This window comes from Pollicipes pollicipes, unplaced genomic scaffold, assembly GCF_011947565.3.
Source record: "Pollicipes pollicipes isolate AB1234 unplaced genomic scaffold, Ppol_2.1 Scaffold_4881;HRSCAF=5763_pilon_pilon_pilon, whole genome shotgun sequence".
Classification (NCBI taxonomy): Eukaryota; Metazoa; Arthropoda; class Thecostraca; order Pollicipedomorpha; family Pollicipedidae; genus Pollicipes; species Pollicipes pollicipes.
In genome coordinates this window covers 7,229,227-7,253,118 of record NW_023596576.1, presented here as the reverse complement: position 1 = coordinate 7,253,118, position 23,892 = coordinate 7,229,227, and the positions used below count along the sequence as shown (strand labels likewise).

At 48.0% G+C, this 23,892-nt stretch overlaps 1 protein-coding gene across 1 annotated transcript in view; it reads right to left on the bottom strand.

The window, feature by feature from the left end:
* Positions 1-4,124: 4,124 nt before the first annotated feature.
* LOC119101557 (gamma-glutamyl hydrolase) overlaps positions 4,125-23,892 on the bottom strand; it is a 29,239-nt gene continuing 9,471 nt past the window's right edge. Inside the window, exons 2-8 of the mRNA XM_037224903.1 lie at positions 10,789-10,945; positions 8,788-8,908; positions 8,138-8,282; positions 7,480-7,603; positions 6,819-7,023; positions 5,476-5,615; positions 4,125-5,008 (exon numbers count right to left, since the gene is read on the bottom strand). Coding sequence (XP_037080798.1) covers positions 4,884-5,008; positions 5,476-5,615; positions 6,819-7,023; positions 7,480-7,603; positions 8,138-8,282; positions 8,788-8,908; positions 10,789-10,945 — 1,017 coding nt within the window. The 3' untranslated portion in view covers positions 4,125-4,883. The remainder of the gene's footprint in view (positions 5,009-5,475; positions 5,616-6,818; positions 7,024-7,479; positions 7,604-8,137; positions 8,283-8,787; positions 8,909-10,788; positions 10,946-23,892) is intronic.

Below are 23,892 nucleotides of genomic sequence, written 5' to 3'. Positions count from 1 at the left end.
GTGTCTAATAGCCTATGCATAACCGAGCATCGGAATGACAAGAATGGCTGTATGGCTGGGGTCTGACGAATCGCCAAGTATATAATATCGCTCATAGTATAATATAAGTATAATATAAGTATATGGTATCGCTCCTTGTGTACTGTTAATACGCTTTTATGGTGTTGATGGTTCATGTTGATGGTTGGACTGCCATTGTGGAGTATTTTACTTTCCAGCACCCCTTGACATCCCATGCAACGGGAGCAGAGATGAGGTTAGTCAATTGACAAAAATATTGCGAAGATCATTAGCGTGATGTGTGATGGAGCATGCATACAGAGGCGCATAGTCCGTGTTAGGTTCAGAGCAGCTTGAGAATACCATTTCCACTAATCACCTACGACACTCCAACCCATATCACGCCAACGTACAGCGAAGCAAGCGTGCAAGTTCTGCGAGATTCGTCTGTCTGTCGTCAAAAATAACGCTACCCAGATATATACACACACATATATATATATATATATATATATATATATATATTTATTTATATATATATATATATGATATTATCGCTACATACTTCTACTATACCAATGGGCACATTAACATCCATATACATTTCATTATTTAATGGGTGGCCGTAAGCAAATATCAATGTCTGAAATCATTAATTCACAGAGTTGAATGATGCTGAAATATTGAATAATGCTCAAATCATTTTAAAAATGCTCAGAGAATAAATGCAATATGCATCACTCGGCAGATTACTACCGCGGACCAACGCTGGTTATTAGGTACTGACCCCCAGCGTATCTTCAGGCCGACGCAATACCTACCCGCCTGTGAGCACGACACAAGGTTGGCATGCAGTTATATGTGGATGTCATGAAACGTGTGTTTGTTTGAAAAATATAGTATAATAGTCACACATGAAATGAGAGAGAAGCCATCACATTTGGGACGGGGAAATCAATCACGTTGTGCCTTTTGGGCTGCAAGCGTAGAAACGTGAGATCTCTACGCTTCATGGCACCTCGCCCCTCACCCCCCCCCCCCCCCCTCCAAGATTGTTGAGATTTTTCGACGGCGGCATCGGGCCGCTTCACTGGAGCGATAGGCAGAGACCGTGCGTCCCTGCCCGCGTGTCCCATAAACCCACGTGGCCCACATGTGAGCTCCAGGTGGTGGGGACCAATCGGCAGAGCGGCCGTTCACACTATCGCGGAGACGCCGGCAGCGACGCCCCGCCCGTTTGCTCGCTGAGATAGCCGGCCCGGTTTTTCGCGTCATTCGCGTAAAATCCTAACTACAAGCGAGCAAACTATGGGTCATAAACGCTACACATGTCGAATAAACATAACACTATCTCAATAACACTATAAACATCAACAGCCACCTAACGGGCACTGTTCGTCCGCGGCAGGCAAGCATTTTTGCACCAACTACATTTAGAGCCAATGAGCGGCTATAAACTAGGGCTATAACTACGTCTACACTCTACGGCGCGTCGGGCAAGAATGGCAGTGTCCCAAACGACATCATAAACTGTTTACTACAGTACCGCGGCGCACATAGTCACAGTGCGGCGGTGTCGTACGGTACCGCCATAAACTACTCACTAGTCGAGTCACCGTCCCGTCCCATCAGTGCTCGTCTGCGTCATGCTCGAGGCGGCAGAGACGGGTGACAGGCCGCCTATATTGCCCGTTGGGTGTCGTCACGTCCACAACGCGAACCCGGCCGTCTGCGCCAGGGAGCACGCGAGCCACTTGTCCCACTGGCCAGTGCCCACGTGGCACGTCATCGTCCGCCAACAGCACGAGTTCGCCGACCTTGATGTCGGCCGTGTCTCTGCGCCGCGTTGCCCTCATGGTCCGCGTGTGAAGATACTCCCGCCGCCAGCGCCGCCAGAAGTGATCTAGCAACACCTGTGTGTGCTTCCAGCGCCGTGGGCGGCACAGGTCACCATCCTCGAACACGCCAGGAGGCAGCTGAGGAGACGCCCTTCCGATGAGGAAGTGGTTTGGCGTTAGTGGCTGGTAATCGTCAGGATCTGTTCTGACGTGCGTCAGTCACCGGCCGTTGAGGAGTGCCTCGACTTCGGTGACCACCGTCCGAAGCCTCTCGTCACCCACAACCCTGCCACCCAGCACGGTCGACAGGGCACGTTTGGCTGAGCGCACCAGACGCTCGAACACGCCGCCGAAGTGGGGCGCGGCCGGAGGGTTGAACTTTCACTCCACTCCTTCTTGTAACAGCGTGTCAGCGATCTTGGCCTGGTTCCACTGCTCCAGCGACTGGCGCAGCTCTGTCCGGTCTGGTTCGTACTGCAGACACTGCAATGCGCAGGTCTCGTGACAGCTCGGTTAGAGCAGATAGTTCGCCATCTCTGACCGGTCGTGCCGAGAGTAGATTTTTCATAGTTGTGTGTATCACACGCGCTGGGTCGCCAAATTCCTCTTTCATCTCACGCAGGGCTGCGCCGTAGAGGTTGGCGTCACAGAGCATTCCACGTACCGCCTCTCTTGCCGGCTCGGTCAGGTGTACTTACAGATACGTCAGCCTCTCGACGTCTGTGATGTCGGCGCGGTCGTGTACCATCTCCTTAAACAGGGCGACCCATTTCGGCCATTCGACAGCGGAACCGCTAAACTTGCCCAGCGTTATCCGCGGCAGATGGGGATTCGCCTGTCTCTCAGCACCGGTCGGGCGCTGCAGCAGAGGTGCCGGTGCAAGCGAGACATTGGCAGGCTCTGCACCGGCTGGTCGCACGTTCGGTTACAGTTGGAAAAGCCACTCCCTGGTGCGTGCGGCTGAGACGCCCGACTGCGGTTGCTCACGCAGGTGCATGGGCGGCTTAGCTGCGGCTGCCAATGGGCCTCTGACGAATAACGCAGCGTCGCCGGCGTACCGATATCCACGCTCCTCCTGCTCCAGCAGCTCCAGCTCCAGCTGGCAGTGCTCCGCTTCATCCTTCAGCTCCTGAGCTTCGAGAGCTGCCTTTGCCTCCGCCTGTCGCCGCGCCAGCTCCGCCTCTGCCTCCGCCTGTTGCCGCGTCAGCTCCGCCTCTGCCTCCGCTTGTTGCCGCGCCAGCTCCGCCTTAACCTCCGCCTGTTACCGCGCCAGCTCCGCCTTAACTGCCACCGCGCGCTGCCCCTGTTCCGCCTGGAGCTTGCTCAGCGCAGCTCGGCGGCGAGCTTTGCTGAGGCTAGAGGAGGCTGTGTTGGCACCTGCCTCACTCTGGGTGCGGTAGGACGTCCCACTTCGTTGTGATCTTGCATCACCGTCTTGTCCTGACCGGTTGTCAGGCACCACTGATTACACTGCGTTTCGTCGTCACTGAACACTGTAATCCGTTCACTAGTTCACTTACATCTGGCCCGGAGGAACAGAATGTTCATGTGAAAGAGTTCGTTGGTTTTTCGGACGACCATCGACTTGATTCGAAAACAGACGTTGAAAAGAAAGAGTCTCTATTAGCCAAAGAGTTGCAAGGTGAAGGAAAGAGGGACGTTGGAAGGGCGGCGTAGCACACTCCGAAGTCGTCGTCGTCGTCGTCGTAAGCACGAACGCGGCTCGCGTCGAGCCGCGCCGTCGGAGCCTGAACGTTGACTGATAGGCAGAGACTGCCTGCGTCCCTGCCCGCGTGCCCCATAAACCCACGTGGCCCACATATGGGCTCCAGATAGTGGGGACCAATCGGCAGAGGGGTCGCTCACACCATCGCGAAGACGCCGCTGCCGCGCCGGCAGCGACGGCCCGTTTGCTCGTTAACAACAACGAAGCGCAACAAATAAGCTATTGCTGCGTGTGTGGATAATTATCCCTCTTATGTTACGCTAACGTTTGTCGCGAAATAGACACGCCTAGAAAAGAAAGGACCCCATGTTTTAGACGGCGTTAAGACAGATGTGTCGTCTATATGCACAATGATCTTGCTACAGGTTTGCTACAGGTTGCTTCTTGCCTGTCAAATTCCTGTGACAGAGGATGGTCAATTGTAAAGAACAGCCTCTCGGGTCAGGATGCGATCAGTCTCTGCTCGCTGGTGTTTGTCTTACGCCAAATGGTGCAGCGCTTTGTCTCTGTAATCAAAGTAGCTCGCTCCATCTCCGGAATGGAATGGTATCTCTTCTATCTCCGGGTGGTCGATAAAATGTATTGAATATTGTATTGAGTAACATGACATTTGTACGGAAGAACACACAGCCGAAACCTGTGAACAATAGGAGAAGACTGAATATGGAAAGTTTAAACATGAGGTAAAATGTTGAGTGATGCCCTACGACAGGAAAGGACTACGAACTACCGCGTGGGGATGGGAGGGGATCCCATTTATGTTATGTGGTTCCTGTTACAGGCGTATATATCACCACCTCAGATGTTAATGCTGTATCAAACAGTGCGAAACACAGTGTGCTGCATTCCTGTAAAAAATGAAACATTAAAGTATGAGTGCACGCGTCACGTTTAGCATTTTTGTTCATTTGGGATTGTTATATCAGTTGGTCTGAAATACTTGGTTGTTCTTGAGAGAAACAAATAAGCGCCAGTATAAAATACCGTGTTATATAACTGCAAACCTTGCAAGTGCGTACCATCAGCATTAAGGTTTTCTTAACCAGTATAAAGCATACATGCATATGCCGTGCACAAAATACCCGACACAAAAATATGCCAAAACAGAGCAAACACTACAAAGCCGAGCCTACACAACAAAGTCACCCAAATCTAAGGCTTGACGGGTTTCGCCTACATGCTACGCGAATATAGGGAGGAGCTGATTGCAAAGTTGGTCGGGCAGCTGGGGACTTTGGGGTCGACTGCGGAGACCATAACCTGCTAGTGCACCACAAACAGGCTGCAAGATGTCAGATGTTGCGGAACAGCGCCAGCCATCAATCGAACAGATAACACTGGACAAACACAGATCCGATGAGCCCGGTGTACTCGGTTTTGTAGTTGTAGATCAGGTGCTTGTGTTCCTCAGCGGCGCTGGGAAACCTGTGACGGTTCTTGCGCACTGCAAACAGTGGCGAGCGTTATTTCCGATCGTACGCACGTGTTTCGACGATATGGTATGGACACAAACCTAACGCGACCAAGTCCTGGTACCTATGCGGAGCGTAACCTGAGCAAGACGGCACCAATTAATGCGACGCATTATAAAAGTAGCCCGATTCAGGAACGAGCAACTGTGATTAGGGATGTTTCCATTGATATATCTGTGTTCATATCTCCAGCGTTCATCTGATGTTTTCAATGCATTTCTGGCCCTGCAGGTTTTAAACATACGTAGAAGCAGAACTGCTCCATGATGGCATCGCGCATGTACTGCGAACACAGCAGCTTCCTGTCTGTAAAGACGACTGGAACTTCACGCATTTCAGCAACCATGCGAGCACGGGGCTTCTATTGACTGTACCTTTTCCGCTCCCCCCTCTCACAATTGTGAAAGTAATCCACGCCCAGCCCTAATGCACTCTTTACCCTCGCTGATGAAGAAGTCGGCCAGGTACTGCGAGGCCTGGATGGCCTCGGGCCAGTGGGGGATGGCGCTGATGCTGGTCTTCTCGCCCCACTCGAAGATGTTCTTCTCGGGATGGAACTGAACGCCGTAGACAGGTCGGCTGAAATCGGCAGACTGAAGTCACTGGCCAGTGGCATGCCACTGTTCGAGGATGTTGGTCCCGCCTCCATCTGGCGTGGCGTCACCGGCCAGTTATATGCCACTGTTCGACGATGCTGGTCCCCCTTCACCGGGAGTGGCGTCGCTGGTCCGCGACCCTTTATTGCTCGAGGATTCTGGTCCCGTAGCCCCCTGACGTGGCGTCGCTGGTCCGCGACCCTTTATTGCTCGAGGATCCTGGTCCTGTCGACGCCTGGCGCGGCGTCGCTGGTCCGCGACCCTTTATTGCTCGAGGATCCTGGTCCTGTCGACGCCTGGCGCCGTCTCCGGTTATGTTCGTATTGATACATAGGACGGGAAGTACAGAAATGTGGCGATTGAGAGCATCATCAACCTCGCAGGTGTTTTGAAGCTATCAACCAATACAGAAATGCATGCCGATAAATTTCACAATAGATCGTTCTCAACTCAGGATTCTGGGTCGAATATGGCGTGCACGACATGCACAAACTTCGCAGGCTCACGTTTCGTGCGATTGAGTTAATTGCTTCTCGGACTAAAAAAACAAAACGCCTTGGCCCTTTTGCCACTGGGCAAAGCGAGTGCACGTAAAATGCCCACCATCCGAGCATTTAGCCAAAGCATAGGGCGACTCAAAATAGATATGTGATTCGATTGATTTCTAGTGCATTCCAAGAGCACCCAGAAATATTGGTTTCACTCCAGTAATTCCAGAACATCTCGGCTCCGACCGATTTTTGCATTACGGCTTCAGTTACTAAGCTGTAAGCTGAAGAGCGCTAATGAAATGAAATGATGAAAGTGCTATCACGTGGCACTCGCCTCATACTGGTTTCAAGCTGAGGTCCAAACTTTGCGAACGTATCATGGGATGAAGAGAGCATTCCTGGTGTTCCGAAGATTTCTTTTGAACCAAGAGCGTGTACCGTAAAAGCTGGCCAAACAAACGTAAATTTGTGTCTGGTGTATGACCAGTGGTTTCAATTAAATCATTGTCCAAGAACGTAAATATTCCTCTCTCATCTTGTACCAAGATTATCTGGAAAAACCCAAGAGCACAAGGCGTTGAAATCTGGAATAATTAGCCCTTGCTACCCGAATCAATCTTCTCACCAAGCGATGGAATGCAGTCAGGCTATGGGCGAGGCAGAAGGTTAGGCAGGAGGCAGCCGATGGAACTCACATCCTATGCTCAAAGGCGCTGACGAAGACCTGGCCGTCCCAGTCGCGGTTGGTTGCAATCAGTCGATAGTTTCTGGACAGTGAGGTGTTCCGATAGGTCTCTGGCGAGACGCAGTACTTGTGGAAGTTGATGGTGACGTTCTGCTCCATGAACGCCTTCAGCAGGGCCTTGCTGGCTCCGGAGAACATGCGGCTAGTGAAGCCATCTGCGGAAATGTGGCATGTATGCACCAGTCCTGACGTTATCAAAGACACGTCAATAGATCTGTTGCACACGGGGCAGTCCCAGTAATGGGAAGTGAGGCTGAAGACATGCGGAGAAGTCAAAGATCCGGAGCCACATAGCCAGTGCCTTGACGGAAAGCCAGTCCCCACCGGCCATAGGTAGACAGGTAACTTAATGCTAAGTGCATGACAAACGTCGAGTGAATTATACTTTGACTTCAGAATCAGAAGCTGCACCTTTTTAGCTGTGAAGTTTGGAGATGAGCAACTGAAATCACTGTCATGCCACTCCCTTCCGTGCTTGCCATTTCCATTGCGTGCTGGCCGCATTTCTCATCAGTGACATGTTCTGTTTACAGAAGACTGGCACCGTTCGCCCACCCCAGCCTTCCAACTTGCACAGTTGACACTCCTCTCAGTCCGGAGCAGACACGAACCTGCGGTGAACTCCAGCGGTAGCGCCTGGTTCTGCGACTTGCAGCGGTCCAGCCTCCTCTCGTTCAACTCCAGGAACGTCAGCAGCTCAAAGCCCAGGCACGTCCCCCATATGGGAAAGAAGTCCTAGAGAGCGAGGCAAGTTCGAATGCTCAAGTTAGATGTTATAGATGATGCAGTGAGAGCTGAGATCGCGTGAAGTCGCTCAGCAACTTATCATAGCACAACAAATAAGCCAGTCTTTCGGGAAACTGGTTTTTAAAAATTGCGATACGAGCAGTGTGGTCAAGACAAGACAAGAAACGCAGTCTGGGCGTCACTGGGGTTAAGCCCGTGTTACGAGTGTTGCTTCAACTACCTTGTAATAAACTCGAACATATGGCCATTGCCAGCAAGCATTACAATGCCAAGGACACCTGCCGAACACTGAACACAGACGCACTCCAAGGGACGCCGGTGTCCGAGAATACGGCTAGTGGGCGGGCTGCTTGCAACAGCTTCGCTGCCTAGGTCATTTTGTCTCCTGGAAATTGCAGTACTGATTTAGAGCCTTAAGTTTCCAGGTCCGGCTTCCGACCATCTAAACTGACTGGTGCTGAGAGCGCGGACACAGCGTCCCGACATCGGAACTGCCGCTGAGAAGACTGGTGTCTCCGCCACCTTTGGCTCCTGTGCGGCCATATCCCAGAGGATGCGCGCCGCCCTGCCGTAGCCGCTGACGTCCAGCTTGGCCGAGCCGCCGGGGAAGACGAGGCCGTTCAGCCAGCTGAATAGCTGGCGGTAGTAGGATCGGGGCTGGTTGATGCTGTCATACAGCATCAACCAGTCATAATGTTGGTTATAGGCGAGATGACATGGTTATGTATGTATGTACGTATGTATGTATGGTTATTACAGTAGGTGACAGCGTTTGTGACTCGCACAGGGATAGTAGCGCGGTGCATTATTACTTGAAGTGGCAACACAGAAATGTGAAAGTGAGAGTTGTAAACGAGCGGTGGATGGCACAAGATGTCAAAAGCAAAAAGTCTACTGAAATATGTGAAACTGTGGAGAACGTATGCCATTTTTGGTCCACTATACACGTTATCACCACAAACAGTAATGATGCTGTATTCCTCAATAGTTGCAGCGGGTATTGGATGCCTATGGATAATGCCTATGGATATTAAAGCAACATCCAGGAACCACACGACACGTCAGACCAGGACGTCATAAAACGAGCTCGAACCAAGCGCAGGCCCAGCCCAGGTATTATTGCCAGCACAGACAGCCCTTTCGGCGCTTGCAAGGAATCTAAGCACACATACCGGATAGGGACGACTCTGGCTCCGGCCGCCTCCCAGTACTTGACGTAGGAGGCGGCGATGTAGCTAGTGTAGTTACCGAACGCCCTGCGGAGGCTCCTGGGCACCTCCTGGGAGAGGATGCCTGCGCAACAGCAGCAAGTATTGTCAAACAAATGGTGTTGACCATGCTACATACGTCAGTGCATGGTCTCGAATTGTATCGTGCTCCACAGTTGTTTAGCAGGAGCCGCTTATACCACGTTTTGCAGTAAAACGTGCTCGGATGGGAGTTTGGAGTTGACCTTATTTGATCCCAAGGTCACGACCTAGGGCCTTAAGATGTGACGTAAGTGAGCTGACGCTGAGCACTCCCTTTCATGGGAATGTGGTGTCTGTAGCTATTTAAGTTTTTAGATCTCAAGGGGGGCAAATCGACCCCCACTCGAGCGCGGAGCATTTGATCGGCCACCCGGGCGCGTGCGAAGACGGCCACAGCTATGCGACATGTGATGAACTTGGCCTGCCAGAACCGACAGGGGCAAGGGCAGAAATTTGGACAACTCGCTTTTAAAATGAGCTAAGCAAACGACTCGTGGTGAGAGTGTGTTCTTACCACTTAAGATTATAATGAGCACTGAATGAAAAAAACGTCAGTAGCGCATGGTCCTGTTCAGCCGTCCATTACTATAATTATAGCATTCAAGCTGCCTGGCTGCATATCAACGGTGAATACATTTCAGAGATGTTCAATATATGTAAATGATGGAGCCGGACATTTAGGCGTACGCCAAAGGACGTAAGCTTCTTTCAACTGGACAGTGGGAGGCTCTTCTGTTTATGACGTAATGTAATTTCCTGGCACACAAGTGCGTGTAGGTAGTCTGTTCCTTGGTATCACGTGCTGAGTGTCGTATTAGCATAGCTTCGCCTGTTGACTGCCTGACGTTAAGAAGAACATTTGGGTTCTGAAGCCCTTTCACTGTCCAATGCAATGCAGATGGAGGTCAGTGTTTCTACCCAAGAGTTGACTGGTCATTATAATGTCAAAGCAATGATCTGTCATATCACCTTTTGATGCATGCGTGCAGCGACGTGCAACAGGGGCGGGGGCAGGACTTACAAGGACGAGCATTATGCATCTTATGAAGGCATCTGATTAACGTGCATCGGCACATGTCGGTGCGGGAGGCTTTGGTCGGGTATCATGTTAAGCCTTTAGTTAAGTATTTACACATCGGCCACAGGCTTCAGTAGCAGATGGATGCGTTTTTCTCGATCCCTGTAGGCTGATAAATGGCTTTGTAAAGCCTCGCATCCTTGATTGCACTAGAATGTAAAGCCTCATAATTGCGCTTTCATCATCCTCTTCCACACCTGAGCCAATCAATGAAGATTTCAGATGACATAATTTGGGAAAATACTTTCTTTTGATTGTGTTAATTCATTGCTAGCACTCGTATAAATTAAGCACAGCCGCCGCTGCTGACTCAAGAACCGCCTAAGCTATCTATATCAAGTTGAATAAGTGCCTAAATATATTTATTAGGCAAGGCGTCGTCACGATTCGCTGAACATACAACACAAACAGCGTTCTTACCTCACATGATCCCCCCTGAGCGTGGTATACACAGACCATTTTTCAACATTTTGCGTGTAACAATAGTGAATTTCCGCTTTTACAACCCACCTGAACCCTCAAACGTCAAAATCCGTGCAATTACAAGTATCGAGACGTCAGCATTATTGAACGGAGCGATCAGAGAACTGACAGGAAATAAATGAACCTAGTTAAATGCGTCTCATAATCAGGATCAATAAATACAACACTTCCCAGTCCGGACCACACCTTTCGGCATCCACACGTGTTACCATGAATCGCTATACAAGACCAATACGCAATAACGAGCAAAGTTTTTCTAGATCTGATATATTCTTAACCTTCCTACAAGGCGTTCGACAAAACGTTGCTTCAGAGAACTGCGCCAGCGGATGGTCAGGGCAGTGAGTGCCCACGTCACCCACCGATAATCGGCCGATCGTTCAGCATGCTCGCCTCTCCACGTCGACCGACATCTTGCGGCGAGAGGACGCCGTCGTCAGCTGCCTCTCGCGGGTAGCTGAGCACAGCGCTGACCTCCAGCAGCAGCGCCACCAGCGCCAGCGCTCGCACAGCGCGCATCTGCGGCAGCGGAAGGTTGCTGTTTAGGTGTCATGGCGGACGGCAGGTGGGCTCGTGCCGCCCGCAGTCCGGGCTGCGGAAGGTGGCAGGCTACCGAACATGCCGGCAATGCTCGCGTCTATTGCTTGGACTTTAGGGAACCGGTTCGTGATCATTGGCAGCCATGTGTGTTCATTCATTTATTGCGTGTGGTTGACCCCGAACAGCGCTCAACAACCGCGCCTACGCATATTGTCCCCGTCTATTGTGCCTTACATACGCGTAACCATACCTACCACATGCAACGCTTCACGTTGCTCGCATCTGCCAGTTCCGGTCGTTTTCCCGACGCAATCATCAGAGCCCCGACCTCCCTTGAACATGGCACGATTTTAAACAGTCGGAATGCATGATTTTGCCACGCGTCCATAATTATTATCGCAGACGCCGGTCCAAAGGTAAATTCTGGAACATCGTTGCGTCCTGACTTCCCTTCGGCATGAGCCGTCTTGGATGGACGACCTCAAACGAATGAAATCAGGTGAATCAAAACCCCGATCTCTCTTAAACATGGTACAAAGTTAAGCGATCGGAGTCCGTTATCTTGGCAGGCGTCCATTATTATTTCAGACGCCGGTCTAGACAGATGCTGGAATGTCGTTGCTCGTTGCGTCTTGCCTTTCTTTCGGCATGAACCGTTTGGGGTAAATGACCCACATGAACAATTAATCACAAGCCATACGTACTTGAAAACATAGTCATCAACAAGCATCATTTGGTAGGTGGCATGGTTGCGCACAGGTGAGAGCGAACGGGCAACATTGTCGCTTGCCCCAAAAATGATGATTGTAGACGGGGAAAGCTGAAAATATAGAGATTGAAACAGCTTCACTGGTAATCGTGGAAATGAAGTTCAAATAACTGGCCTTCAATGGTCAGATCTAGTCAAAAATGGCAAGCTTGTCCTGGCTTGTCCAGATTCTTCTATGATAGCCCGACCTTGCAAAACTAGTCTGAGCAATAGTTACACACTTCAGGACAGATAAACGTGTCTGTCAAACTTGTAGTTTATCCAACTCAACAAAAATCCAACCAATTCTGATCCAAAATACTTAGAAACGGAATCAGGATTCGAATCAATTGTATTTTTCGAATAAACCAGTTAGTCATTAGTTTAAACCTGTTGGCATAAATTGGCTTTAAATTTTATTGTGAACCAGCAAAATAGCGTCAACACAGGGCCAACGTCATTCCAATCAAAATAGATATTGTATGGTAGTTGTGTTTAATTCCTGAGCTGCTAGAGGCTTCAGGATATCTGTAGATTGTTGGCACCTGTACGTGTAACTTCTGTGTCGCTCGTACAATTTCTATGATCTGTTATCTGCATCTGTACGTGTAGCAAAATGTCATGAGATAACGTGCATTTGATCCTGTTCAAAGGAAATATTTATGTTTGCAAGAACGACGGATGGTTTATGAACTGTCAAGTTACAGACAAATAGGTTGCATTGTAGTACAAATATGTTGCAGAGCTTCGTTAATTCCTCTTCTTAATATGACTTATTACAATGCATCTGGGTTAACCTTGGCGTTCATGCTTCACGTTTTACGTATGGTGTTAGCATTCTATCCAGTCAGTTTGCTACCATTTCCAAACAGCTTAATCATAAGGGTTGTTTCAGTAAGTTTCACCAAACTTTCTTACTGTTCATCTGTGATTCTCTCATAACATTTATAACGTGTTGCTTTTTTAAGATGATGTAGTTCCAAAGCACCTGATTCAAACCTCGAGAACCGAATCGAATCTTATTCGAAATCGCTTTGCAAGCTGGAGGTTCGGATCAAATTGGTTCACGGGAACTTTCGATAATTATCGTATTGATTCCGTATCCGAATAAAATCTAACACATGTTTTCAGTCTAAAACCGCACTTAACGGTAATTCCTGCGATAAAGAAAAATTATTTGTCAACTTTGAGCCCATTGTCACCGACAAGATCTCGAGCAACAGGCGCAACTCATGAACCGTCGAGGCCATAAACTTCACATTTTCACATGTGCCAAAATGACTAACTCAGGCACTTAAAATTTCAGCACTGGGCTCAAACTTGACGATAACATATCCTTTTACAACCTCAGGGGAGGGGGTTCCCGAGAATATCCTCAAGGAATAAGGATTCAGAACAGCAGCAGCTACACCGGTGTCTTGGAACTGCCGACTCTGGGCGTAGAGCAACACCTCATGAGGAGGAATTTTTCGCTCCTTTTCCTCATATTTCATGTGAACATTTTACTCCTACCTGATATTGTCTAACCACACATACCAAACCCATATTTCTCTTTCCGAGGTTTTAAGATGTCATCTAAAACCGAGCTCACTTGAAACAATCAAGCATAGACGAGGCTCCACAGAACCTGGACACCTATTGCTATATCCCGCCTCACCTACATCTGAACGATGCCTATGTATGCACAGAGCAAGGACACCAGGTACCTTCAAGCTCGGGAGCCCCAGAGCCGCTTGCAAAAACAAGAGATGCCGCTTACATGCATCAAGTTTGGTTTGTTTACAAAATGCATCTCAATCTGCAGCCGAGTGACAATTGCAGGGTTTCCACGCATCCGCTTTTTTTGGTCACACCACGCAAACGTCACACCAGCAAAGCAAAGCGTAGCATAAACACCAGCACAGCCAGGTAGAGAATTTTACTTCGCGCATTTCTTTTTTACGAAAAAACTTGACCACCTAATTGCACAGCACCCGAAATGTAGAAGTGAAAAATTCAGGAAATGCGTTCTAAATGAAATGTAAAGGCTAAATATCATCATTTGAGCACTCGTTTTCACAGATTTTTAGTTAAATGAGTTGATCGCAAAGTTGGACCAAAAATACAGGGCCATCGTAGTCATTTACTTACTTTTGTTTTTCTTGGTCTCATACCAATGTGATACAACTTCATTTTTCCTTCCTTCCCGACAATCTTTAAAGATGCCATCTATGGCTTAAAATGTTAGCTTATGTCTCTACAAGACACTCCTACTGCAAAATCGTACACATTTCATACATAGATTGGATTAATTCGCCAGCCGCCCAAGCATGTTTGATGTGCATCCAGGAGTGAACAAGAGATAGGGAATGAAGGAGACACTTTCAAGCATGTGAGTTATTTTTACCGCTTTAAACCCCTAGTTAGCCGTTTTTGGTTCATGGCTTGGCTTAATAACGATAAACTTAGGCCATTCCAGCTTCACTACCTCACTACGTTACATTATCCTGCCGTACAAAGCTTTGGGACAGTCCTGGCGTGGCTAACACAGGAGTGTTTGATAGCGAAATTCTGCCCTTCGAAACTGTTTTCACATGCAGACCTCCTCTTACTTATTTCGCATTTGAATCGTGTGTGTTCATACATGGGCATGATTTTTGATACATGGGCATGGTTTGTTTATATTTTATGGGTGGGTTAGATTAGCCTGTATGCCAGCAAACCATGCGAAAGATACTGACTTTTCGTTTGAGGGGGAGGGGGGAGGGGCGCAGAAAGAAGCCTGTCCTTAAAAAGCCAGTAAGGTTCTCCTGGGGAGCACCTAATTGCTGGCCTTATTTGCTTTCAACACGTGATTTATAACCAGATTTGGCCACTTTCTGTCTTAATATATCGAGTTTGTTCATAAGACAAATTATGATGCCACAAGACATGTAATTAAACGACTTTGTTCCATACTCTTGAACATTTGCCTTCAATTCGTTGAAGTGGTCCCTCATGTCTGCTTTAACAAAGTGTTGCCCGTGGTTGCCTCGGTCTGCTGACTGGCGAATGACTGCACTGTAGATATGCACTATATTTTTTTGAACACAGGAACACTTTAAGCTGCGTAGCCATTACAATATGAAGTAGATATTAGTTTTCAGTAAACAGTCAAGCTATCCCATTTCAAATGCGAAGGCAACATCTCAAACTTTTGGTCATTAAACATGAATACCCAAGCCTAAATGGATGCCTTTGCTGTAGCTGAAAATGCAAGCAGCAACACTGGTTTTGTGGCCATCTACAAGTTATGTTACGTTTTGAGGAGAGAGATTGTTTGTGGAGCATGCCCACGATTGGCCTTGACAGAGGCTAACCATGACAATCAGAATAAGTTGTTTAAAGTGATTTTAGGGGCTTTGACTTATGTGTTGTCAACTTTGTCTGGCGTCAACAAGCTATTTAATCACAACACAAGTTGAAACCAGCCAAAAATAAGCAATTTGCACGCTTCGCATGAGAAGGCGCAGCACCCTATTTGCTTTTGAAACAGTTGAATCTATGTGATTGGCAAAGGCGAGTTTGGTGTCCAGAAGGATGCCAAGATCGCAAATCTGCTGGCAGCTATCCAAACGGTAACCATCTAGTGCGTATAAGTAGTGAACAGGTGACGTGCCGAGGGTGAATGAGATGGTATTGCACTTAGCTGGTTTCAGTTTCAGTCCCCAGTTTTTGGACCATTCCCAGAGGCGATCCAAATCCGCCTGAAGTGTAGGAAAATCTGCTACGTTGTCGATTCGGTCACAAATTTTCACATCATCAGCGTACATAAGGCACTCACTCTCGATTTGGTCAGAAACATCAGCCAAAAAGCAGGCGAACAGCGACGGTCCCAGGATGCTGCCTTCCGGGACACCAGATCGCACTGTAATCCAGTCAGACTGCTTGCCATTCAGTACTACACGTTGTGAACGACTGCTCAGGTACGACTCCAGCCAGCTGTACTCAAGGCCAGTGATGCAAAAAGAATAGCGAAGCTTGTGTAGCAGAAGAAGGTGATTCACGCTGGTGAATGTTAAAGAGTAATCGGAGTAAATGGCATCTGTTGGTTTACCTTTTGAGATAGATGTCCATCAGTGCTCAAGAAAACATGAAAGGTTTGTGATGCAAGAACGCGTTGGAAGGAATCCGTGCTGGAATGTGGGAAGGGCGGGCAGACAGACCTGAAATAGGCTTTCGCTCACAATTTACATGATCAAGCAATGAGGTATACATGATCAAGCAATGGTCATAACTGGTGCCAGCTGAAAAGACCAGCACAGAGTTACAGCGATTTCCATCATGTTGAAGAAAGGAGCCATCACAGGATAACACATCTGTATTAGCGAGAACTGGTAGCACATTTCCACACCTCACACAAAATGCCGCTGCTCTTCCAACACTGCTGATTGCTTGGAGGCCAAGTGCCTTAGAGTGCCAATCTTCACAGAAACCAGGCGCTATTTCCTAACGGGTGACGTATTCGCTCCCACACAGGGGCGTGCAGTGTTACAGCGACGGCACGTGTCACCGAGAATGCGGGAGCTCCCGGCAGGCGGGCATAACCTGCTGAAGCAGGTAACAACAGTTCAACACCTCGCTTTCCAATGCGGCAGCATGCCAAACTCGTTCCCAATGCATGTAACGTCCCACCGGTGGGGCCCAACACGGCTCGTCCTGTAGACAGCGAACTCCACCCGTATATGTGACGTCACCGGGTCAGCTTGAGCTCGACTGTCCGGCGGGCACCGGTTTCGTGGAACGCCAGTCTTCCGTTTGGCTTGCTGCCAAACACACCGCAGGGCTGGTGCAGACTGGATACAATCGCATACATCTGGATACTCGTAATCGCAGCTGACAGACTCGTTCCACGTATTCCATCCGCGTCGCAATACAAGTCCGCTGTCATGGGCTTTACGTCTTCGGCGCATCTAGGATGGCCAGGGCACTTCGAAGTCTTCGAGGCGGTCTATGCATACAACACAGCGCTTCGTTTTACCTAATTGGAAGTCCAAGTGATAGGGTATGACGAACCCTCTGCGGCAAATAAGCCCTCCCCTTCCATGCACCGCCCCTAAATCACGCCATAAGCACACCTTGTAGCACAGGCACGTGACGCCTGGCTCGGTATGCGAATTAAATATTAACTGGCGCAGTCACAGTCCACAGCTGCCCCGAGCCATGAGGCCTCTTACAGCCCGGTCTGGACGAAACTGACATAGGCTAGGCACGGACAGACCTGTCCCGTCGGGAGCTCCAGGCTGAGGTGACCTTCTGACGTCGGCGGGGTCACGGGAACGGACTCGTGGGTCGTGACAGACCCAGCGCGCGTGTCGTGACCGTCGCCTCCAGAGCGGAGCACAGCACCCCTTCAGATGTGGACGCAGGCCAGCGGTCGCAGCGGCAGCGACCGGACGTGGGAGGTAGCAGAGCCCTCAGCGGCGGTGGTCCTCTCCGCATCGCACCTTTCATGCCGTCCCACAAGCATTTTGGAAGAGTTCCTCACTGCCCAGGACTATGAACCGATACCCGAATAAATTTGTAAACGTGGGAATATGTGAAGAACTAGGACAGTATCCCAGCTGTTCCCAAGTCACCCTTGTTATGAAAACTATTGGATCGCAATTCTGGAATGTACAGATCAGTAATTTTTGGACATATATTAATCCATTTTCACTGTGACTCTGCGTGAAACAGCCATCCAAATCAGTGCATGTACAACATGACCAAACGAGAGAGCGAATGAAATGAAAAACAGTGGTTGGTTCACCCTATGTCAGTGGGCGACGGCGAACTTCGTTTGTGGGATCGTGTGCGCAAACTATGTTTACCCGTTATGTAATACACAGGGACGTATTTTATCGGCAGTTGGACGGGACATTGGCCCTGTCCCACTTCATACCCGACACCGGACCCCCCATCCTCCCCCTCCACCCAACATACAGGGAGTATAGTTTTAGAAAATAGATGAGAGGCCAGGCCAGCGCAATGGTTTATCACGCGCCCGGGTAGGGGTCAAATTGACCGCCGAAGGTTTTTCCGGAATGGTTTCTGAACGGCGCGACGTGTCCGCGCCAAATTTTGCATAGTCGTAGACCATTGAATGGCAGATCGTCTGGCATCTCCAATTTAGACGTACCTTGTGAGGTTGCTGATATATGGCAGGTCAAAGTCAGGCCATATTTTCAACAAAGGCAATTTTTAGGAAATCGTTCAACCTGATCCACCAACGGAGTAACCTGTTCCATTACTCTAGGGATTGCTGTAAAGGGTAGTTTCTGGGGCTCATTCCAAATTAATTGATATAGGAGCCGTATTATACACCTTCCGCGGACTTCTTATAGGTCAGAATAGGTCACTAACCTAAAATGACCCACGTCAATATTTTGTTTTTGGGACATACTGCCAAGCGGAATCTCTGTCGCATATCCAAATGCAGAGCTCAAAACAATTTTAACAATTTTGGATTATTTTGGTCACAATGACATTTTAAAGTTGAAACAAGGTCACTGACCTCAAATGAGCAAGTGATGTTTTGCTTAAAACAGTTATCTAGGCTCTGGGGCATTTTGGGGACCAGTTTGGAATATGACTCGTTTGACCTTATTTAACCCAAAATTCTTGACCCAGGAACCTGAAACTGTGACCTTCGTGAGTTCACTTACAGGTCAACAAACCTTGCGAATTTGGTATATCTAGCCCCCTTAGTTCCTGAGATCTCGTGGACGTTCAAACTGACCCCTACCCGAGCGAACGGTATCCAACCGGCCGTCCGGGCGCGTGTTAACATGCCCATAAATCACACCAAAAAAGTTTCTCTTCGAATTTGGCCTCTTTTTTCTAAGAGCTAAGGGATTTCAGCTCACCCCCCAGCTGATTAGGTAATCGCTTCTCAGAACAGAAACCTAGGCCAAATGAGCCTATTGTGTCCACGACCAGCCGACCCGGCACCGGCAGCTAGCCAGCTAGCCGACACTGTGACCAGATAATGGTTAGTGACTGATGCACGGTTCCAAATTGGGCCCCTATTTTGGACATGGAATGAAAAATGTCTTCCCATTTCTTTGTATTGCAATCAAAATATCTTTCCTAAGTCCTAACAAACCGATTTCCTATGGGCCCGACAATTTCCAAAGACCTTGCAGACATTTGGGAAGTTCCCCAAGGTCTTGCTAGACAGTACAGCAGCTAGGCGGTCCTTGGATAGCATTTCGCTACCCTTCGTATACACGCACGCATGCACGCATGCACGCACGCTCACACACATACATAATCGAAGGTGGGCACGGCACTACCAATGCCTTTTTTAATGCATGCCTGCTCAACTAAGTTGGGGGCATGCCCCTCGGTCTGAAAGTGTGTTGGAGGGGGGGGGGGGGGGCGGAGCGGCACCTTTCCTTGTTTGTTCACTGATAAGCAATAATAAATCAGTTGGCGTGCGCTATGCGTCGGGCATATCGGTACAGTTGCACGACTACGCTATATCGCTGGCATAAGGCCAAACAATGTCCTTTATTAGACGACACTGATATGCTATGTTAATGCGCATTTCATGCATAAGTCTAGATTGTGCCTGATAATCCAACAGACAGAATGCACTGAACTTAATACTTGCGGTTTCAGGCTGGACTAGCGCGGTGGCATATAGTACTAAACCTCGTCGAAGTTAGGCACGTTTTCGCAAATAATTTTTCTTAAAAACATGTTGTCATGAAATGGGTCTCTCGTTCACTTCGAGCGTGGAGACCGCATCGCAGCACCGCCATAACCCATGCGCCGGAATCTCCATCCGCCACTAAGTCCTTACCAAAGGACGTAAGGGAATGGAAACTGGGCCAGGGTCAGTAACAATACGCGCACCTGTAGCCGCAGATCAGTGCGGAAATCTGGCAACCTTCATTCTTTTTCAGAATAATTTGCACCAAGAAAATTACGTCATCGCTTTGCCCAACTTACCTCACACTAATTTGACGTGCCATTGACCGGGGACTCAGTTGAGCTCTTTTAACCCTACGTCCTTGGCCTGCGCCTTGATTGTGGCGCACCTAGTCCCGTGCCGACCACCAGCCGGGGATGGCCTGGGTCAGGTCAGCTCCCGCCCGCGCTGTTCCGAAAAGTGCTCAGGGCAATGACCAGGCGCAGATGCGACAACCGGCCGGAGCCCTGCCATGGCGAATGCATGCTTAAGTAAGGTTATGGACATATATATATATATATATATATATATATATATATATATATATATATATATATCAGTACCTAACCCTGAAGTAACTATTCCATGAGTGTCTGGAAACCGCGATCCCCGTTGATACCGTGATAACGCAGGCAGCTACCAGCTATTGCACTCTCTTTGTTACCAGCATTGTCTTAAAATGTCTGATGATAGCAACTCGGAAGATAAGTTTGCTTATCCAGACAACGCTAGCATCTAAAAAAATCGCAACAAAAAATTATTAACAATATGGTCAAAGGCTGGCTGGAAACGTGGGCCTGGATCACCAAGTTCAACGAACACCGCACTTGACGAACGTATGGCGAAGATTAGCGGCTGGGCGACAAACCAAAAGAATCACATAAATTTTCGGGCGAAACTTGTAATTTCCGCTGAAACAATAAAAGGCGAGATTACCGACCTCACCAACAGAATACCTGAGCTTGAAAAGCACATGAGTGAAAAAAACATTGTGAACGAAACCATTCAGAACAAAAGCAAGAGCTCGGATGAGAAATTACAAAAGCTGGAAGCGGCATCGAAAGGCAGAGAAACGCAGCTGCGAACTGTCGAGCTCCTCTTTTGAACAACGGTGCCTCCGGCCAGAGCCTTGTGGCAGAATGGCTCGGAAGACCTGCGCCAGGTCGCATGTGACGTCATCACCATTGCGTTCCCGAACCCTCAGGCCATCCCGGGAGCAGATGACAGCGACGCTGTTGTTGAACAGATGACGCTGTTGACGCCGCCTGCTCTGCCGATCCGTGCAGACTGGCGCTGGCTCACGGCGTAAGCGAATCTACGAGAACAGGCCTGTCACATCGCGGTGAGAAGGGAAGTTTCACTTCGTATAGAAAAAAGATTCGCAGGAAAACAGTGAAGAAACGACTGCTTAGGGAGTATGAAAAGCGGTCAATTTGCCAAATAGGCAAATAGCCTTCAAATTCCTGGGACATTAACCAGTCAAGTCTTAAAATCGGTGGCAAAAACAATATTTTTCACTGCAATATCGATGAACCTGCCACAAGGCTGAAAAGCTTCATTAAATATTTGGTTGAAGCAGCAATTGCATGGACAAACACGCACTGTGCAGCGCGTGAGTGGCTTGAGTGGCAATAAGTGGCTTGTTTGTGGATTTTAGTCTTGGTACTGGTCGTAATCGAAGGTTTGGCGGGCTGGTTGACACCACACACTGTGGAGACGGTGCACACATTCCGGATGAAGCGATTTGGTTTAACCCCGCAGCAAAACTTAAAGGGAATATTCCACATTCGAAGATATTGAGATAAACATCAGGTATGACGGGAAAAGCTTACTTGTAACTATTCGTAAGCGTGCAAGCTTCAAAAACTACCCCAAGTAGCAAAATCTCAAAGTTTGTAAAAAATGCGCCCCCACTACATCATTGTTTGATGGCATCATGGAACGGTTTTGTCGACGACAGCAATACCTGGCAGCATCTGGCAGCCAGACCTAAGGGAAGCTCGAAACGCACAAAAGCTGACGCCAACAGCCATTCTCGTCGCGGGTGCTGGGTTGGGCGGCGGATCAGTGAGTGCTTGTTTGTGGATTTTGGTCTTTGTTCTGGTCGTAAGAGAAGGTTTGGGTGGGCTGGTTGGCATACGCAACACAGCGATCGCCAGCTTTTAGGGCAGACTATTAATATCAAAGCACAATATGCTGTGAGAGACTGTCATGAATCTCGTGCCGAAACCTTCCAAGGGCTGTTGAGGATGTGAAATGCTGTGTCGTCTTAACTTATCCTTTGCCTGCGTAGTCCTGACCTTGATATCATGTGATGTGCTCAGTAGTAACTTCCTTTATCATTTGTAGCTGAAAAATGCAGCTGCATGCAAAAATTAATATGTACCATTGCTATGAATTGATGGCCAAAACATTGCTATTTCTATGATAAATATGGTAAGGTTGGGTTACCAAACATTTTTTGTGTTTTTTTTTGCTTAGGATACTTATGCAGTTACTAGTGAACTCTAATATAACCGTCGTGTTGCACAGCCTTCTCACCGTTGATAGTCCTTTGGCGTTGTTAAATGAGTTGTTACCAATCATTCATAAATTATAAGCTGTTATCTCACATGCTTGACATAGAGTAGTCAACCATGTGATACAGTGTGTAATGGCCTGGTCAACAGTGATATCGTGGCACACCTCAGTTGCTGTACTGGTGCATGACATAATGACAATGATATGGTCTTTGCACTGCAATCCCTGCTGCTTTCATGATGTAATTGTATCATGAAGCGATGGTCAAGCATGCATTTGTATCAAACTCTGCATCTGACATATGACTGACCAAAAAACACATGATACAAGATACAACTCATTTTCAGCAAAGCACAAAAGTAAGTGACACCACTCAGCCTGTTTTAGAAAATCCACAAAATCATGGGTGACAAAGATGCAAACACGTCCCTCTGCTCACAGCCAGAAATGCTGCATGAGTCATCCCCTGATTCGCTCAAACATATTGTTCAACACAAGTAATAACACATGTATAACAAGAAATGTATATATGTGAAATGACACTACAAACCCTGGACCTTGCACGACTCTGGAGACATGACAAGTGCTGCAATTAGGTTAGATCAGTGAAATGCAAGGAAGTGTGTGAAGCTGCTGATGCACACATGGCTCAGTATAAAAATATTAATTGCCATCAAGGAACCAACAGCAATACCTTCCCACCTATCTCAGCATCAGGCATCTCAAAGTCGCAGTGATAATTTGATAACTCACAAGCAATGCTTGCCTGCGTACAAAATTTAGAATTCTAGGGAAAGACAACTTGCAAGTGCATCTGAGAGCTTTATACCACGCATGTGCATTAATGAGCTGAGCAGACCAACCCCTACTGCTGAAATAAAGTGATAATATAATGGCATTGCAATGGATTCACTACATGCGGCAATGCTTCACATAGGTCAAAATATTGGCAAGATCATAATGAAGCAGTGCCCTAGAACTGCCGACTGTGTGGTAAAGGAAAACCATTGAGGGGGAAGTTTTCACTCCTTTCCCCACCATTTTATGGGAATTTTCACTCCTGCTGACATTGTTCTAATCACACATGCCAAACCCCTATTTCCCCTTCGAGGTTTTCAGATGTCATCCAAACCGAGCCCACTTGAAACCACCAAGCAGATAAAACAGGGCTCAGACGAGCCTGGACACCTATGGCATGTCCTGCCTCACCTAAGTCTGAATCATATCATGCATGTACAGAGCAAGAGCGCCAGGTACCTCCACGCCCAGGAACCCCAGCGACTCCAGCTGCTTGCACGCATTAAGTTTGTTTACAAAATGCATTAAAATCGGCAGCCGTGTGCCAAATGCAAGGTTTTCACGCATCCCGTATTTTTTCGTCTCACCACCACACCACGAAAGCAGAGCCTGGTGCAAACACCAGCAAGGCCTGGTAGAGAATTTTACTCCACGTATTTCTTTTCCCCGAGGAAACTTGACCACTAAATTGCATCACTCCCGAAATGCAGGAGTGAAGGATTCAAGAAATGTCTTCTAAATTAAATTTACAAGATGAATATCACCATTTGAGCACTTAGTTTAACAGATTTTAAGTCAAATCAGCCGATTACAAGATTTTGCCTGAAAAGTATCAGCGTTTATATTTATTTAACTACATTTATTTTTTCTTGGTATCATACGAGTGTGATACCACTTTATTCTTTCTCTTGGATCGCCTTTAGAGGTACCATTTGTTGCTTAAAATGTTGACCAATTTCTCTGCAAGATTCTCCAACTGCAAACTTGTACGTATTTCATACATAAATTGGATTAATTCGCCAGCCGCCCAAACATGTTTGATATGCACCCAAGAGTGAACAATTCACAGGGAATGAAGGACACAATTTGAAGCACGAAACTTATTTTTGCCGCCATGTTTGCCCTGTTAAACCCTCGTTTAACCGTTTTCTTGGTTCATGGCGG